The sequence below is a fragment of the Lissotriton helveticus genome, chromosome 11 (genome assembly GCF_964261635.1).
Source record: "Lissotriton helveticus chromosome 11, aLisHel1.1, whole genome shotgun sequence".
Classification (NCBI taxonomy): Eukaryota; Metazoa; Chordata; class Amphibia; order Caudata; family Salamandridae; genus Lissotriton; species Lissotriton helveticus.
The window spans coordinates 321,539,413-321,559,150 of NC_136072.1; the positions used below are offsets into that span (position 1 = coordinate 321,539,413).

Consider the following 19,738-nt stretch of genomic DNA (forward strand, 5'->3'; position numbering starts at 1 on the left):
TAGAAAGACGTGTCTCGCAGGACCTTGCTGCTGCACGAAGGTCCTCAATGGGCCTTTTGGCCCTAGCCACAACACCTATTCAGACGGGTGTAAGTGCCCCATTACTGCATGAAGCCCGTGCTGACATACACACCATCCCAAGGAGCGTTGACCTATCTGCCACACGTCTCTCATTGGGCGTAGATACCATGGAAGACCTGGAGAAATCACCGATTATGGTGATAAGCCCCACCCAATCGGTCCCGCAAATTTTAGCAGATCTCCCGATTATAACGGATAAGGGGATAAGGGAGGGAGCAATCCCTAAACAAAACGGCGCTAGGCCAATAGATAAATATAAACAACACTGCCCTCCAAAGCAGAAAAGACCCAGAAAATCTCCCCTTGTATCTCCAAGAAATAATTCCTTAAACTCCTCACTTGTAGATACAGATGATCTCCCTGCAGCAGCTGCACTTACGGATGCTGATGAGAGGGGGCTTGTTGCTAGCAATAAAAACAACTCTGACTTAAATGCGCAATTGTTAGCCACCATTAAGGATCTCATAAAGACCCAATTACTTCCAATTGAACGATCCTTAATGAACATTGAGAAACAAATTGCCAGGCTTACCAACCATTCAAGCCACCTAAACCATGCCAATAGTATTACTGCACATAATAATCTAGCTCCTACTAATGTGAACACCAACAAGGCAACCACCGTACAGAAACCTTTAGTTTCATTATCACCACCTAAAACCCCTACAATCCCTACTAACTTGCAAGTTAATCTAAAAGAGGCTAAGGGTATCACACAGCAAGTACAGGGGAAGACTGGAGTACCCGTTGACTTAAATAAAACGAAACCTAAGTCTTTCCCTCCCAAGACCCCTGATATACAACAGGGAGGTGATACCACCAAAAAACCAGTAAGACCTAAGAGGCCCATTCACCTTCCCCCAGAGGCAAGCCCCTTTACTGTGATTCTTACGGGGGTTCCAGAACTCGGGGAAAACTCGAGAGAATCTACCTGGTCTTTAACGAATAAAGTAAAGCAATGGCTTAGTATCAATAGACCCCTTCCCTCTAACTGTAATAGTAGATTCTCCATGGTACGTAGGGTCTCCTGGATCGGGGACACAAGAAAAAGAACACAGGGGGGCCTGTGTCATCATAAACTTTGATGACCCAGGTACGGTAAGATATATTTGTTCTTGGACAACCTTGGAAAAAAAGGGAGGTATAGATGCCAATCGCCTGTCCTTCTTTTATCCTCCAAGGTTCTCCTATGAACAAGATCACCCCTTTAGTTGGAATCAATCTCCTGGGTGGAGTTGGTCCCAAACAGACACACGCAGTAGGAGACGGGAATGGGAACCCTACTCCTGGAACTCCAGGAGAGAGCAACCATACACAGATGGATGGAGAGGGGTACCGATCAGCAACCGCTTTTCAGCTTTAGAAATGGTGGATTGACCATCACGCAACCAAACATCTCCTAAGCATGAGCCAACAAATCCTCTGCCATCTGTAATCCTAGGGGTATCCCAAAGTCAAGGTAATGAACCATATGTGGAGTCTATTTCTGTGGGCCCTCCTAATTTGTCTATACCACGGAGCACAAATGTACTACCTGAAGGAACTTCAGCCTTTCCTCTGAATCCAGTCCTTGGTCCAACACAGCTCAATTTCCCACCTAACAGTAATGACTCAAATCAAAATATGTCTTTCCTAACTTGGAACATTGCTGGACTCTCAAAAAAAGCAAATGACCCAATCTTCCTGGATTTTATAAATACTTTTGACATAAAAGCATTGCAGGAATGCTGGGATCTGGTACCCACCAATTTAGATGGTTTCAGTTCAAACTTTACCTCAGCTATTCAGTCTAATAAAGGTAGATGTTCGGGAGGTCTCTGTTTATATGTCTCAAACATGGTCAATATCTTACTAGAGAGAGTAGATTTATCTTCACCCAACCCCATTAACAATAAAATTGGTCTCTCTCTACAGGCTTTTCGACTGACTGGGAAAGAGGTTGTCAGTTCCCTTATAATCAACCTATATAACAACGTACCGAGGGACGACCAACTTGAGTTTACAGAGCATCTGTCTAAACTTTTGAAGAAGGGAGCGGGAGGGGATAGATCCGATAGTCGCATTTTTAATTCTAGGAGACTTTAATTGTCATTTATGTCCATATAGCGGAACAAGGGTCTGGGATGTAAGAGCCCTAAATGGCGACTATATTACCCACTTCGAGCATACAACTGTTGGGAACCGACTGAACAACTTACTACATGAATGGGATTTGGGCTTCTTCAACGATCTAACTGTGCCCATGACTGATTTTCTACCTACATTTCATGGAAGGGGGTCACTCACGACAATAGACTTCATTTTGATGTCCAATAGTTACCATGGTGATGCCCTAGAAGCGAGGAGAGAAGAGTGATTTATGAGTGATCACTATCCGATCAGCGCCAAAATATACACTCCCTCTAGTAGGATCCAATCCGGGGGTATAACAGAAAATCTTTACTCGCATTCCATATTTCTGTCATCTATAAATGGTTACACCATAAAATGGTCTAAAGTTGATACGATCATGTTCCTGGAAAAACTGATAACGTCTGACCCTGACCTCTTTCAGACATGCCTTGAACACCCCCCTAATCCTCGAGCAATCAAATCTGCCTTTGAAAAAATCGCAATACAAATCAGGAAAAATCTAACTAGAAAACACAAAGAAAGTATTGCGGCCAAGAGTCCAGGCTGGTTTAATTCTGAATGTTCAAAAACACATAACATTCTCAAGGACATACTTAAAAAATCTCCTAAAAACTCATTTGAGATAAGATCTGCACGTGCTGCTTATAGACAGGCAATTAAAAATAGGAAAAGGGAACTGAAAGATGCCGCCTGGGAGGCATTAATAAAAGCAAGTACCCTAAGGTACAACACGGCCTTTTGGAGGGAGGTCAACGCCCCCTTTTTTAAGGACAGGACGTCTGACCTTATAGAAATTGCCATCACCGAGGAAGTCTGGATAAACTATTTTACAGAGCTGTATAAATTAGATGAGCAGATTGAACCACCCAACCTCGAAGTACTGTTAGCGGAGGGAAATGACTCGCAGAGATGCCAGACAGAGTCATTTCCGCTTCTCACCCATTTTAATTACCCAGAGGTGGAATTGGCTATACTTGAAAGCTCTAATGCTAAAGCACCAGGTCCTGATGGAATTCCCATTGATGTATTCAAAGACAATATTCATCTCTGGGCGCCAATCATTACAAATGTTCTTAATTCTTATGCTCTCGAAGGTTTTCCTGCAACATGGCAAGAAGCAATAATAATACCTATTTTTAAAAAGGGAGAAAGAATGGACCCAAAATGCTATAGACCGATTTCCCTACTGGACTCTATGATGAAGGTGGCCGGGAGAGTCTTGTTAAATCAACTACAAGCGTGGGCCTTGGACAATGACATTCTCTCCAAATTTCAATATGGCTTTGTTTCCGGCCTTGGGACAGTGGAGCAATGTCTTAACTTAGCCCTGATTACAGACAAATATCTAATGGCTAAGAAGAGTAATTTATATATGACTTTTGTAGACTTAAGGTCTGCTTTTGACTGTCTTAATCATAGCATACTTTGGTCTACCCTCACAGACCTGGGAGTCGATGTAAATATTCTTGCTTTTATAAAGGAACTATATCGAGGAGCTGGGGCTAAGGTCCGTTATGGAAAGGATGGAACCTGTACACATAAATTTCCTATAGGAAAAGGGGTCAGGCAGGGTTGCATCCTTGCCCCTTTTCTTTTTAATCTTTATATAAACAGTGTTGCAGACTGTCTGGCCAAATTGGACGTTGACTACCCTAAAATAAATGGCCATGCAGTCCCAATCCTTTATATGCGGACGACGCTGTCATTATGTCCAGGACACAGCTAGGCTTACAAAAAGCGCTGTCAGCCTATTCCATATTCATGGGCTCGAGAGGCCTTAAGATCAACGTGAGTAAAACTTTTACCATGTGCTGCAGTAACAAAAAGAACATTTCATGTAACACTTTCTTAAATTCAACAAAGATAACCCTAACGAAAACCTTTAGTTACCTGGGTGTACACTTTAACAATAAAGGGACATGGAATGCAGCCATTCATACACGCAATTTGGCTTTTATCAGACAAATTGGAGCCCTAAAGAAGTTTGCAACAAAACTAGGTGGGAAACCGGTTGGGATCTTGCTGAACATCTATGCAGCCAAATGCGTCTCTACAGCAATATATGGTGCTGGTATCTGGGGCATGGCGGACTGCCGCGAGATACAAACCAGTGAGAACGCATTTTTGAGATATCTGTTGGCTGTTCCACGTTCCATCTCTACCACAGTCTGTCATAATGAGCTTGCTCGGGTCCATATTTCAGATATAATCAAGACCACTCCAATTCTGCTATGGCATAAAATATGGTCCTCGGAAAAAACAGCCCTCAACCGAGATGTGATTAAGGACTGTATGGCTCTAACAGACTCAAGGAAAATACCCTGGCTTCTTTATGTCAAGAAATTCTTAACTTCACTGGGACTAGCTGAACTGTATGACAATCCTACCTCATGTTTATTAACCTCGAAAAAGGATCTTAAGGCTCGTTGTCTAGGCCTGCTTGAGGATAGGCGCTCCTATCTTGAAGGAAATAAACCAACGATTATTCATCACTACCTCTTGCTGCATGATACAGGCATTCCCCTTTATCTCTCCCCGACCCTTCCGGTCTATACGAGATTGCTGCTAACTAGGATGAGGACGGATTGTTTATATCGATTGTTAACATTCCCCACTATAAATGACTGGTCTGCCGACCTGGCGGCTTGCCCTTGTGACAATGTTTCCAAACAATCCAACATTCACGTTGTCTTGTTTTGTAAATTCTATGACTGGGGAAGAAAGAAACATCTACTCCCACTCCTGAAGTTATGGGGTCTAAGGCAATGTAGGCCAGCTTTATTTAAACTATATATGCTTGAGGATGAACTTACGATTACTGCAGCTGCCAGGTTTCTGAAATATGCAGTAAGGTGTAGAGCGTCTATGAACTGATTTATTTATGATAGCCACTTCTCGATTATCTTACACACTTTTGTAAAACATCTTTTTTACTCCTTATACCTGTGTTCCTAATTAACTTTTTATATTGTATTAAATTGTGCTTTTATGATTTTCTTGTGTCAAAAATCGAATAAAGCTATCTTTGATCTTGATCTACACTTACTTTCAAATGTACATTGTCTCTACCGTTTAGCCTGTGGCTGGCTAAACAGCAGAGATTGTGTAATATTTGACTGGCCCCTGGGTATATAGCAGAGATTATGTATGATTTGTCCATTTGGCCTTGTAAATAGCCACTTCCTAAAAAAGAAAACAGTGTATTCGCACGAGTGATTAGATCATTTATGTACATGCTTCAAAACCATACTCATTATTCTTTACAAATATCCAAATGCTCCTAAACTGCAATGCATAATATCTGTATGCCATATCCTGAAGCTCCTGAAACAGAAGTTTGATTCCTACATTTCTTTTTTGAATATTAAATAACAAATGTTTTTATTCAAAATTTATTTTACAGTTTTTTATCTGTAAACAGTTTAGCTTAATTAATGCACTTACTTTTCTACAAACTATTGTACATTTGTATATGCACTTACCTATAAATGCTTCACACATGCGGCATCCCCATTTCAAGATGACCTCCAACCTACCATTACCGAGAGTTATTTTTGTCTTCATGTCCAGCTAAATAATGATCTCCTTCACACTATTCTAGTCTCCTTATTTGCCTGTTCCTAATCCTTCTGTTATCCGGCCGCCAGTCACATTGTACTTCATCCCTGCTATTTAGCCTGTACCTGGCTAAACAGCAGAGATTATGTGCTACTTTGCTGGCCACTGGGTAAATAGCAGAGGTGTTTTCTTTTTTGTCCGACCAGCAGTTACACAGCAAATAGTACATCACATTTTATCATATTTGTTGGCATAATTAGCATCGTGTGATCACAATAAAAGTTACACATATAATCATTAGTGTTGGCTGGCTCCTTCTCAGTGTCATTGAACAATTAAACGTATCTATATGGTATCATTACCTCCCTTCATAGCAGCATTGTTCCCGGCACACTGCACCCAGTCCCCACGGGAGGCACCCATCCAATTACCGCGGTATCACCATCATAGGTATTTATCAGTTCACGTCTCTGGCTCTGTAGTTCCCTGCAAGTACTGCACGAATGGTTCCCAAAAATCTCTGGGTCCCGAAGCCTGTGGGATGTCTTCTGCATAAATCTCTATTCAATTCAATTCAATTGATCTTTATTTCGGCACTACTTGGCCATAAAAGATTTACACAACATATACATTTCATTATTAAAATACATATTAAATCCCCTAATTAGAACAATTGATTGTTATTGCCAATAAAATCAATATGAATTTAAAAAGAAGACAGATGTGAAAAATGGTTACATCCCTAGCTGATAAGCAATAGGACGCGGAGCCGAGAAATTTACAATATAAATACATACATTTAAACCACTAAACAGATAAAACCGAGTGAACAAGTGGTTAGTGATTTTGACCTTATAGCTTTAGGCCTTTTTTCCTGCGCACAATATAGATGGAATGCAAAAAACGACTGACACCAAATACAATTACTTGGGTTGTATCAGATTTGATGGTTCTCAGTGCCATCATGCATGACTATATTCCCAACAGGTTACATAGAGGTTTGATCCACTTCCTTCTGGCCAACACATAGGCTGGACAGAAGAATAGGATGTGCTGGTCATCCTCCTTGTAGTTACCCTCACACATGGTACATATTTCGCTAGTCGTGTGGTCCTCAACAACATTACCCCTTCTAGACCAGCGTGCCAAGGTTGTGTTGGTCAAAAGGTTCCCATATCTAAATTTCAAAAAAAGGGTTTTAGCTAGCGGGGGCTCAACTTCATCTAAAAAGTTCTCAAAGAATGGTTCATCCTTGAACCTTAAGAAGTTATTTACTAGTGTCCCACCACTATTTCCATTGGTCATTTGGTTATTAATAAAACCCCAAAAGGCCATTTTCACCATTTGTTTTAAATTATATGGCAACCTTTCCGGATTCTCCCAAAATTGTGATAAGCCTATTTTAGTTAACCACAACCTGACATGTTTTAGCCAAACATTAGAATTCGATCCGTCCATGCCCATTACCTCTTTTATCCCATTTTTGTAATCAAGCAGTTCTGGTGTTTGCCAACGTCTTACCCAGAACATTAATGGTCGGATGATGGTATAGTGGTCAGATCTTCTGACATTTAAGTCCAACTGAAGTGGTACTAGGGGGGTGCCTTTTGGAACCCTTACAAGACTTCTCATAAGTTTGTTATCGGAAGTCATAAACAAGTCCTTTGACATTGGCCCCCAGATCTCAGCACCATAAAGAGCAGCGGATTTGACTTTAAATTTGAACAGTTCAAGTGCTGGTGACACAGCTTTGCTAATACTTGCACCCTGCTTCTTCAGAATGGGTATGGTGTTCTGGGTGAATATTAACTTACTTTTGTCAATTTGGGGTCTCCATGTAAAATTGGAGTTGAGTGTAACCCCCAAATAGGAAAAGTTTTGGACAGAATCTAGTCTTTGGCCATTTAATGATAGGTGACCTTTATCCGGTTTGATGGGGTTTAGGGCCATACATTTCGTTTTTTTGGCATTAATTTCCAAACCTTTCTTGTTGCAATACTCGCTAAATGAATGTAGTAGTGCCTGTAAACCTTTCTTAGTTTGGGAAATTAGAATGGTATCATCCGCAAATAATAGCGCGGGTACCCTTTCCCCATTTAGTTTTGGCGAGTCGTTTTTGCAACCCTCCAAGTGAGCAGGAATATCATTCACAAAGATGGAAAATAAAGTGGGGGCCAAAACGCAGCCTTGGCGGAGCCCACGCTCAATGGGTATGTTCTGGGTCAGTTCCCCATTTGGGCCCCATCTTACTTTGGCGAAGTTCTTGGCGTGAAACCCAATTATCTGAACCAACAGACAGTTGGGTAGCCCTGCCTTATGAAGTGACCTCCATAAAAGATCTCGTGACACTAGATCGAAAGCTGCCCTGAGGTCGACAAAGGCGACATATAAATGTCCCTTTTTAATCTGAACGTATTTCCAATAAAGGCAGCAAAATCTGAAAACTTGGTCAATGGTGCTTACTTTGTTCCTAAACCCAGCTTGGAACTTTGTGAGGACCGAGTTATCTTCCAACCACAGGTTAACACGAATTAAAATATGCCTAGAATAGATTTTCTGGAGAATATCCATTAGGCTAATTGGTCGGTAATTAGAGGGTTCCGACCGATCACCCTTTTTAAAAATTAAAACAATCTCAGCTCCCCTCCAGCTTTCAGGGAAATCTACACTACAAGACAGCGTGTTACACAAATGATTAATATAAGGTGCCCAGACCTTTAAATCATGCTTGTAGAGGTCCCCAGGGATTTTGTCTAAGCCAGGTGCTTTACCATTCTTCACAGAATTGATAGCTGCCTCAGTTTGCTCTAATGTAAAGTCCATGCTAACGCCGGAAGGTATAGACCATAAAACCTCCTCACTGGTTACATTAGTGGTATCATCATATTTTTTGTAGAGAGTATACATCTCTAACATTTCCTTGCAATAGGCCATATCTTTGATCCAGTCTTTAAACCTGGGTGGCCTTTTGCTTCACCGTCTGATCGCTATACGCCTTTTTGTAAGTAGCAGAGCTACCGCTAAGAATTTCCTGCGTCTAGCATGTTTGAGCTTCTTGCTTGGCTCCAAGTATGCAAAATAGCAGAGGTTATGTATTATTTGGCTGACAGCTGGATAAATAACCACTTCCTTTAGAAATATATTCTCTATTGTGTGAGTGTTTCTCTCCTCCGCAGTTTGGAATTGCATACTAAATGCACTCAAGTTCATAATCTCTTATGTCATTCATCTGTATTGCCATGTGCATTGCTTTCGAGCAAAATGTCTATTGCCTTCTTTAATGTCAGTTTCATAGAATGTGAGCTCCGCTCATTTATGGTAGATTAACCTGTTCTGCCAAAATAGAAATACCTTGCTTAATCTTCACCTTTTGATGACTAGATGTATTTCCCTTACAAACCTACTCCCCTATTCAGGCGTTCAGTGAGGGGAACATTCACTCAGCCCCTAAAGTTTAATTTTATTCATAAAAATAATTATATTATAATAAAAAATAAACACAACTCCATTTTTAGTGTGCATGTGTCTAGAGCAAGCTCATCCCTCAAGGGTAACTTGTTTCGCTTTTATGCTAAACATATCATGGAAACTCCTGCTGATGTCATGTGGATGCAGGAGTCAAAGATTAAGTACTTCTGCAAGGTGGTTGGTGACTGGAAGGGAATAGGTATTGTGGGGGCCCCCCTTCACCATTCCTTGGAGGGGGCCTGCTAAGGTTTTGTAACGCAACTGATCACCAGCAGGGATTCGAATAACATAACTATAACGTGTGTCTGTTTCTCTTACAGTGCCTCCGTCTCCTAACACACACTTTCAACCGAGAGTACAACCACAGTCATGTGTGTGGCAGTGCCAGTGAAAGCAAGGTAAGACTATGACATAACAGATGGTTTGTGTGCTTAAGTATTTTAATGTAGATCAAACGTAGTCAGACGGATAGTATAGCTTATATTTTGACTAGAAGAGGTGTTAAGGATGATATAAAGGTGGCTTGGCCTGGGACTGTTTATGATACACTGCAGAGACCCCTATTGAAAATGGCCTGTAAATTCCAATGGACCCGGTAACATGAGTTACTGGGTCCATCAAAATTATACGTTTTGGGTTTCGTACTGTGATTTCCGCTGCAGGAGAAAAATACAGGCATTGGCACAGAAACAGAAATTGTCACAGGTTATCCCCCCCAAAATTGTAATCCTTGTTATTTTGTCTGAATTACAATTAATTAATGGGCAGGGAAATGACTGGAATTCTAAAAAGCCACTGGTCATGAGGGTCTGAGGGAAGTTCTGTAGGTAGTGCACACAAGATTTAAGACAGAGGGCCATATTTAAAGGTGTGCATTAATGCAAAAAATCTCTTGATTTTTTTGCAGGTTTTTGCTGGTTTAGTGGTGAATCCAAAAGCTGGATTTTCGCTTCCGAAATTACTTTTTTATTTTTATTTAGACTGTAGTCATTTAGTTGACAGCGCTTCCAATGATAGCAAGTTTACTTCCTCAACCAGGAATTGGTGAATTTTACACTGCTAAGATCATCTAATTTAGGCCCTGAGTTTTGTATAGCAGACAGTGGCGGATTGCACTGGTAAGGGCGGTGATGCGGGTGTGCGAAGATCTTAGTAATAAATCCCTCAGCAAGGCTTGTGGCGGAGGGTCAGATTACACCTCTCATCGTATCATTTGGATTGCTTCTCCTAACACGCCGTTCTCTCAGACCCCAACTCTGCCAGCAGCAGCAATAGAGGTCAAGTGGGAGGTTTCTTGTTAGCTTGGTTTTTGTGCTTCCCCACATTCTCCCAGACCTTATTATTCCTTAGCGGGAGTTCCCTTTCTCAGCAGTGTACAAACCTATCACCTTAGTACCCGAAAATCACAAAACCGACTAGCTATAGTGTCTCATTCGTTCTCCATCAAAAATCACGAAGCTATAAATGATCAGAAAACCCAGAACACAACACTCCAGACTCTCTCAGGAATCGCGTTATCAATACATACCCTTTCACTTCCTTACTCGCTCTTGTCCACAATAAGATTTGGCAGAGACACTGTAATAGTTCAACATTTTTATTTTAACTATTGGGCTCTACAATACATTATACGGGCCACTACCAGCAGCAAAATGCATAAACTCAAAAAAACAATTAGAATTGTTACAACTCCATAAAGTACAAAAGGGGAAGTCATTTTATAATGACAGTGGAAAAAGGACTATAAGGCCTAGCCACCCTCCCCTTGACTTGAAGAAGTTTATTTATATAAAGTAAGATCTCTGACCTTTGAAAGCAGGCCTCATAAAGCCTGGATGTAAGGTTTACATCATTGGAACAGCATAGCTCTTCTTCTCGATGGAAAGGGCTCTCTCCAAGTGTATGTTAACACAACATGCATCCCCGTAATATCACAGCACGAGTCTTCAGCATTGCAGTTGTGTTTAGCATGTTGTGTCTAGGTGCTAGGGACTGACCAGAACAGAATAACAAGGGGCATTGTTTTTCGACCTTGCACATAGTGTTCAGACTAAACTCCAGAAACTTCAGCAGAGAACGTGAAAAGCAGACAGTTCTCATATGAAAGGCATAAACAGAGTCTTGCAAAAATAAAGTAATGTACTATTGTGTGCAAAAACAGCATCATGGCAGCAAAGCTCATGCTAACTTAGCAATGTTGACAATGTCCCTAGGGGCCATATAACAGGAAAAACTCTTTTTAGGTCTGGCTAGACAGCGCAGCTGTCTCTTTGAGACTCTCTGTAATCGGACTGTGGGCATCAAGTTCATCCCCTTTCTTTCCATTGCTTTTCATTTGTCTATGTCAGTGTCCTTCAAAAATCACTGCTTGCTAGTGGTCAGTCCTGACTCTTTGTCCCTCCTTTCTCTCTTCTGTTCCTCCCACAGAGCAGGGACTTGACACTGTTTCATTCCGCTATGGTTCTTTATCTGTTCTCTGGGGGTCTATTTTTTCCTTGGTTTCCTGCTCTGTTACTGTTTGTCTGTATTCAGCTTCAGCGCCCTAGCTGCCTAAATTCAAATATAGAATTCTTCCTCCCACCTCCTGTTAATTCCACAGTTGTGTTACTGCTGCCTTCTGTTACTGCTGCCTCCCCCACCAATGCTCCCACTCGGTTGTTTGTTTCAATAAGTGTGGACATACTTTACCAGCCCTGACCTGGTTCCGCTTTCATTCGTGTGTATTTTCTCTGCTCTCACTCCCCCTTCCCCCCAATCAGTCAGCAGGCTCCGGCCTGGCATGTGGATGAAGAGGGAGGGCTGTGCTGATAGTTTACAATGCCCTCACCTTATGCTGAAGAGCTGGAGGCAGAGACTGGTGTCCCCGCCTCGCCCGCTGCTGTAATTAACTCTAGCGGTACAAAAGGGGGTGGTGATGGACGGAGCATCTGAGTCAATCAAACACCCACACCCAGTCAAAAGATCTGGGTTTAATCCATCACCGTACTTTAGCCCACTCTGCCACCCCAGTTCAGACAGGGCTATATGCAAATCAGTCTGACCCTGTGCCTCATGGGAACAGTCCAGCCCGAACTGCCAAGCCATGTCTTCCCTGGACCGGAAACAAGCTTCCGAGGACCGGTTTCTGGCATTCCAGCCGTCTTCAGCCCGGCTTGCTTGAATCCAGTGGCAAAGTGAGCAAGGGACTCACGTCTGAGCATACCCTGCCACACTTATGGCGGCCAAAAGCGGTACAAAAGGGGGTGGTAATTAACTCTAGATCATATGTCCTGAGCAGAATGCTTCATTTTCACCCTCTCACACAGGTAAACATTGTTTACAACGCGGTGTTTACACCGCACGACCTTTACCACGCTGCCATTACAACGCAAGTCATTACTACGACTTGCGCTGGATGGCGTTCTTGGTTAGGGGAGGGTGGCTAGGCCTTATAGTCCTTTTTCCACTGTCATTATACTTTATGGAGTTGTAACAATTCTAATTGTTTCATATGAGAACTGTCTGCTTTTCACGTTCTCTGCTGAAGTTTCTGGAGTTTAGTCTGAACACTATGTGCAAGGTCGAAAAACAATGCCCCTTGTTATTCTGTTCTGGTCAGTCCCTAGCACCTAGACACAACATGCTAAACACAACTGCAATGCTGAAGACTCATGCTGTGATATTACGGGGATGCATGTTGTGTTAACATACACTTGGAGAGAGCCCTTTCCATCGAGAAGAAGAGCTATGCTGTTCCAATGATGTAAACCTTACATACAGGCTTTATGAGGCCTGCTGTCAAAGGCCAGAGATCTTACTTCATATAAATAAACTTCTTCAAGTCATGGGGAGGGTGGCTAGGCCTTATAGTCCTTTTTCCACTGTCATTATAAAATGACTTCCCCTTTTGTACTTTATGGAGTTGTAACAATTCTAATTGTTTTGAGTTTATGCATTTTGCTGCTGGTAGTGGCCCGTATAATGTATTGTAGAGCCCAATAGTTAAAATAAAAATGTTGAACTATTACAGTGTCTCTGCCAAATCTTATTGTGGACAAGAGCGAGTAAGCAAGTGAAAGGGTATGTATTGATAACGCGATTCCTGAGAGAGTCTAGAGTGTTGTGTTCTCTAATCATTTGTAGCTTCGTGATTTTTGATGGAGAACGAATGAGACACTATAGCTAGTCGGTTTTGTGATTTTCGGGTACTAAGGTGATAGGTTTGTACACTGCTGAGAAAGGGAACTCCCGCTAAGGAATAATAAGGTCTGGGAGAAACTGGGGAAGCACAAAAACCAAGCTAACAAGAAACCTCCCACTTGACCTCTATTGCTGCTGCTGGCAGAGTTGGGGTCTGAGAGAACGGCGTGTTAGGAGAAGCAATCCAAGTTCCTGAAAAGTATCGGATTGAAGGCTGGGTGGAACGTATACGGAAACGAAAGTGACCGTCCTCCCCTCCCACTGTCCGGATATGCCGGCATACCGACATCGCCGATCAGACCATGTGGCCTGAATCTTGAAGGGAAAGGATTTTTTCACCAAGACCCCGACCCCTCTTGACCCCGTGGTGAATCCCGCGTGTGCCGCCAATTTATAGCCCCCTCTGTGTAGGGCCATGCAACGATTCCCAATGAGATGTGTCTCCTGCAACAGCACTACATCTGGGGGGTGTCGTCTGACCAACTGACTAACCATTCCTCTCTTGATTTTGTCCCCAAGGCCAGTAACATTCCAACTAAGCACATTTACCCCCAATCCCCGTCTAGAGTTTGACATTGAAATGGTATGGAATCAGTACAGTCACAGCATTTGGCCCTGATGTAAAAAAAGAAAACCCCTGAAGGTGTAAACGATAAACCCAAACCAAACAAACCCACAAACATCGTGGCCCCGAACATCCGAAGCCCGCCACCCTCGGACCCCCCCTCCCTGCACCCCTGCTCATGGCATACGCCCATCCCCAACTGGCAGTGTGCCTGTCGCCCCCCACACTAACTCCACAAATGAACTAAAGGTAGTAACGAGGAGGAGAATCGAAGTCCGCACCCCCCACAACTCCACATCTAACATCAGTCCCAAAAGTCGGATTAACCCACACCCCACACATTGTCACTATACCAACAGAATAAGAGACATCAGTGGGCCTAGCCCCACCTCCCACAGTTAACAATAGATCCACAGTTCCATCCACCTCACTCACTCCTGCTCCTGTTGTTCGCCCTCTCCATCAGGATTGTGCCCCGCAGACTCGGTCGGAGGGCGGCTATCATTCCAGGCCGGTACAACCACCGGGTTGTCGAAAAACCAGGCCCTTCCCCCAGTCTCCACCCTCAAGCGCGCCGGAAACATAATTGCATACTTCAGGCCGTTGTCTCTAAGTTTCTTCTTCACTGCTAGGAAACTTTGGCGCTGTTTCTGGACAAGTTGTGTGAAGTCAAGAAAGAAGGAGAGGGTGGCATTTTCGTACCAGGGGGGCTCCCCCGAGCGAGCCGCCTGGAGTAACTTGTATAGATTTTAAGAGGTTGTGTACAGCGAGACACACCCACATATTTCCATACATATTATTCTGTTGTCTGTACTCATAAATCATCATCGGTATCTCTATGGGTAGTCATGTTATGCTACCAATGTTGGAGGGTGAGTGTTTTTTGCTTACATTGCTGCATTCTTCCTCGTGTCCCACAGGGCCTTCACTTGTTCGTTTCTTTGCAATCGCAAACCTTCCTCTTTCATGATTCTCTGTTGTGTGGTCCCAGAGGGCTTGTTTGTCTCTTGGAGTGTTTCCCATGGCCTATGACCTTCGTTTTTGTTGTTTGCCATGCTTTCTTACGGCTTGGGTGATGCTTTATGCATAATGGTCCTATTACCAATGGGGATGCTCTACGGTGTTGTAATTATCTGAAGTGTTCTTCTGACCATTCTTTATTCTTCTGCCAAAGTTGTCTTTTCCTATGTGTTCTGCAATATTTTTGGTGGGGCGTCTTCTGCCGCACCTACCCTTCTGACAGCCGGTCTCTGTCTGTCTCTCTCTGTCTCTCTCCCTCTTTCTTTCTCTCGATCGCTTCCTCTCTTATAAAGACTGGCAAGTCTTACTCTGGGATCTTTTGTGGACCAGTTCGCAGACCCTTCTCTGGGGATGGTATTGGTCAGCAAATTCAGAGGTAAGGAATCTGCTGCTAGATGTCTCTATCAGATGAATACGTTACTTGCCTTTGGTGACGCCTTATCTGCTGGAGAAAGGATCAAGCCGCAGATTCCTTACCGACCAGCCCTCCTCCCCACTCTGCTACTGGGTTGTCCTTTACTTTATTAGATCCCCACTGGTATTAATGTACCTTTCAGTTTCAAACAAAAAAAAACGAAATAATATTGCAAGCATTTTACAAAAAGAAAATAAATTTGGAAATTTGGGCACACTATTTCCTAGCAGTTTCTATAAGTAGCTCTGAGTTTTAGTGCAGAAAGAAACTGATGTAATCGCATCAGGGAAGGGCTTATATGGATTCTGTCGACATCACATCTGATGAAAGACGCACAGTGGTAAAAAAAGATACGGATCCAGTCTGGCGCCTGGGATAATTCAAAGGTTAGGAATCCGCGGCTAGATCCTGTCTCTACCAAATAAGGTGTTACCGAAGGTAAGTAACTTATTTTCCTGTGGCACCTCGTACAGATCTGTTAACTTAGCTAATTCTTGGGTCTGTGATTACCATCTTGCTCTTTGCAGAAAGGCCACTGCTTCTCGTATTAGAGATGCCAGCCAGAATGTTGGAATCTTGAAGCTGTGTGCTTGGGAAGTAAAAAAAAACCAGAGGAAAGGGGCTCTACTCTTCTGATTCTCACTCCTATGCCACAGGGGCCACCCACCGTGCAGCCACGACCAGGCCCCACACAATGCCAGCTCTGCCAATGAGAGCTGCTGATATTCAGCCCTGCAGGCACCATCTAAGACCTACTGATTCCTCTGGTCAATGGCAACTGACTGTCGAGCAAACAGTGTAACACATATCCTCAGATTCCGGGTATGGATTGGGAGCGCTAAAGTTTTGTTGCTGCTATTTTGCAAGCCCAAGCCACGCCCCACCATTGTTTCAAATTATGTTCACTCTATGCTGCTAATTACAGTGACCCAAGGATTTCCTATCAATTTGACTTTGGAATCAACATGTTTGAATGGCCCTGTATTAATTTATGAGGGCCATTTATATAAAAAACATGATTATTCTGAACACATAGGAAGGTTTGGGGCTAGCATTATAGAATTGATAGAGAATATTGTACAATGCGAGCGTGTTTTTAACCCTTTAAGTGCTGCCGTCGGCCAACGGTCGTCACGGTCACTACCTCCCCAGTGCTGCGTGCGACCGCTGGACGTCCAGTTCAGCACTGGATAATGGACAGCGCAGCACTGGGGAGGTTTATTTACAAGCTCCTAAGGTGTTAATCGAAAGGCCGAACAGACCCTATCGATTTGCTTGCTGCGCAACAACTACAAGGGATGCATACAGAAGACAATAGTCACAAAAACATATTGTATACCCACAAGCATTGTGAAATTAAAAATATTAGAAACGTGCCCTTACTCTTTTCTTTCTCTTCTACTTAACCAGACTGAGCCACAGCAACGCGTGGCCGGGTACAGCTCGTTGTACTAATAAATGTTTAGTGCCAATATAATGTATTGACCCAGGATTTTACATTTTATTTAATCAATGATCATCATCATTTGCACATTGACTTTTCTGATTGCACTCATTTATTTGTCACATGATTCAATCTGAGCACTCTGCAGTTATATTGAAATAAGATGTTGTAGGAATGCCTTTCATTTCTTCTAGGTGTACATTTCAGCATCGCTTATTGAAGCTATGGGCAATTAAAGACGAAACTTTCCCAAATGATTTATGATGGTAGCAGAATATTGCAGAAAGCTGTGATATTCTAAGTGAGACCGTATAATTTCCAGTGGCGGAATTTCTTAAGGCAACATACCTATCAACTTTAACCCATTATTGGGAGATGTTAAAATGAGGGTTAAAAATTTGGCACAGGGTAAAATAGCATGTACGATAGGCTGCTGCTGTACTATGTAAAATATTAATAGAAAAGACGACACCATTATATTTTGTGTTCCTTTAGGACATTATATGGCCTAATCATATATCTCGCTCTCGGTCCCAAGCGTCAGAAGCTGTTTTTCTGAAAAAGGATGAAGATCTTTTTGACTGCAAATCTTACAGACAAACATTGCTTTTAAATGCAGACTCAAAAGAGAGTTTTGAGATTATGATTGCCCCTGTGATGAGCATGTTAGCCTCCAGTGTGCAGCATGGATTAATACCCAGGAGGCACCTCCAACACAAGTTGTGCAGAGACCATGCAGTCCCTTTTATCTATGCAATTGCTGGATGAGGATCCAAGTATCGGATTGGGTATCCTGAAGGGTTAGTTGGAGAGTGCAGATTATGAGCTTTTGTTCATTGTTTCAAAGGATGCTATCAGAACCAAAGAGAATTTATTATACATTCACACTGTTTTTTAAATATCTTGCATTTGCAAGTTATTTTGAAGTCGTCACACTAATCTCAACATTTATTTAGGAGTATCCTTTCACAGATCTTATTTTGAACGTGACAGTTTCATCTATCCTTTACTTTTACTCATGTCTAGTGAATGCCAAATCCAATGACAGTAGACACGTAGATGGTCACACTGGCTCGCAACATCGATCTACTCTAGAAACGAAGAACTGTACACGCACTTCCTGATCACACCCTGGAAACTGAAAGCTCAAGAATATTTGCTATATAATAATATAGTTCACACCATCTAAAATAGCTAAGTGAAGTAATAAATCAGAGAGATGCTCAAAATACTAATTAAAAATGCTGTAAGGGGAACATTTGTTTGTAACTTGCCCAGTCCTGGAGCCTTTTTAGCTTAAGATCTTTTATTAACTAAGCATACTACTACACTAGTGCATTTGTCCTTGACTAACTGTAATTTTGCTAGTTGATTATCTAGGGCCAGATGTAGGTAGCCAAATACCGGTATTTGGCTTTTGAGATGTAGGTGGGTAGTTATTTACAGAATCGGTATATTTACCGATTCGGTAAATTTACCACTTCGGTATTTTACCGAATCGGTAAACATACCGATTCTGTAAATCCATATGTAGCTCACACTCCTAAGAGTGCCACAGGCCCTTAAGAGTCGGTATTTTACCACCTAATCCTATTGGGTGGTAAAATCCCGAATTCAGGTGTGCATGCACATCTGTGCATGCACACCTGTGCAATGTGAAACACAGACATGCCCTTAGGGCATGTATGTGTGCCACATGTCACACAAGCCTGTACTTGGGGTGCTAGAGGGTGTCAAAGTGACACCCCCTGCACTCTTGCAGGATTCGGTATTTACCGATTCTGTAAATACCGAATCGGTATTTCACATTGATTCCTATGGGCTTCAAGGCCCATAGGAATCAATGTGAAATACCGATTCGGTATTTACAGAATCGGTAAATACCGACTGTTACAGAATCGGTAAATTAGAAATGAGATTTACCTACATATGCCTCCTTCCTATTTACCTACTCTTAAATATTAAATACCGAATCGGTATGATTCGGTATTTAAGAGTTGGTAAATAGGAATTACCTACATCTGGCCCCTAGTATTTTATTTTATGTCCATCACTTGCATTTTGAATGTAAATAAGTGAAAACATATTTCCTCCATTTACCTTTTATAGTGAGAAATCCAAATGAGACATATGTACTGGAGAAACACAAATTGCATTTACATGGGTTAGTTTAAGCTAATTTTGTACGTTGAAATAAAACCTGTTTTAATGACGTTATGATACAGCTAAAAGTGCAGAAGTTTGTTTTTCTTGCTATTTCCATGAACGTTGAACTGAATATTATCTTATAGAGACTTCTAGCTGCAGATTCCTTACCTTGAAAAAATCCCCAGGCATCAGACTGGAGCCAGAATTTTTTATTGAGCAGTGCCCCTGGGCACTGGTAGGTGACATTGTTCGGCTCTGCATGGTGTCGTCCCCACTGGAAATGACGTGGCGGTGCCCATATAGGTGCAACCTCTGTGAGCTTATGTCAGTTCTTTTCTTTCCGCATCAGTAAGCGCAGATTCGTAGAGAGCTACTACCAGTTATATTTTGACTGACCTTTTTTCAACTTCTTGTCAAATTCTTTTTTAGATCTTCTCCTAGTGTTGCAGGGATTTCCACTAGGAAAGTTGGCTCCATGCCCTGCTGCAGCTGTCACCAACAGAAGTAGGTGACAGACCTGCATCTTGTTTGCCTCTGGTGCCTTGAGTGCTACCACGACACGGAGATCTACATCGACTAATGTGCCATGCACCCTATAGCCTTGGAGGAGCGGACTCTCAAGCTTCTTGCAGCTTGACACGTGATGCTACTTCGAGATCGCTCGTGGAGTCATCGATCTGCGTCAAAGTTGGCCAGATGTTCGGGTAAGTCCCGCAAAAAGAAAACA

At 42.4% G+C, this 19,738-nt stretch overlaps 1 protein-coding gene across 1 annotated transcript in view; it reads left to right on the forward strand.

Moving 5' to 3' along the window:
- KIF1A (kinesin family member 1A) overlaps nt 1-19,738 on the forward strand; it is a 2,072,061-nt gene that overhangs the window by 1,889,448 nt on the left and 162,875 nt on the right. The window contains exon 42 of the mRNA XM_078667093.1: nt 9,561-9,638. Coding sequence (XP_078523219.1) covers nt 9,561-9,638 — 78 coding nt within the window. The remainder of the gene's footprint in view (nt 1-9,560; nt 9,639-19,738) is intronic.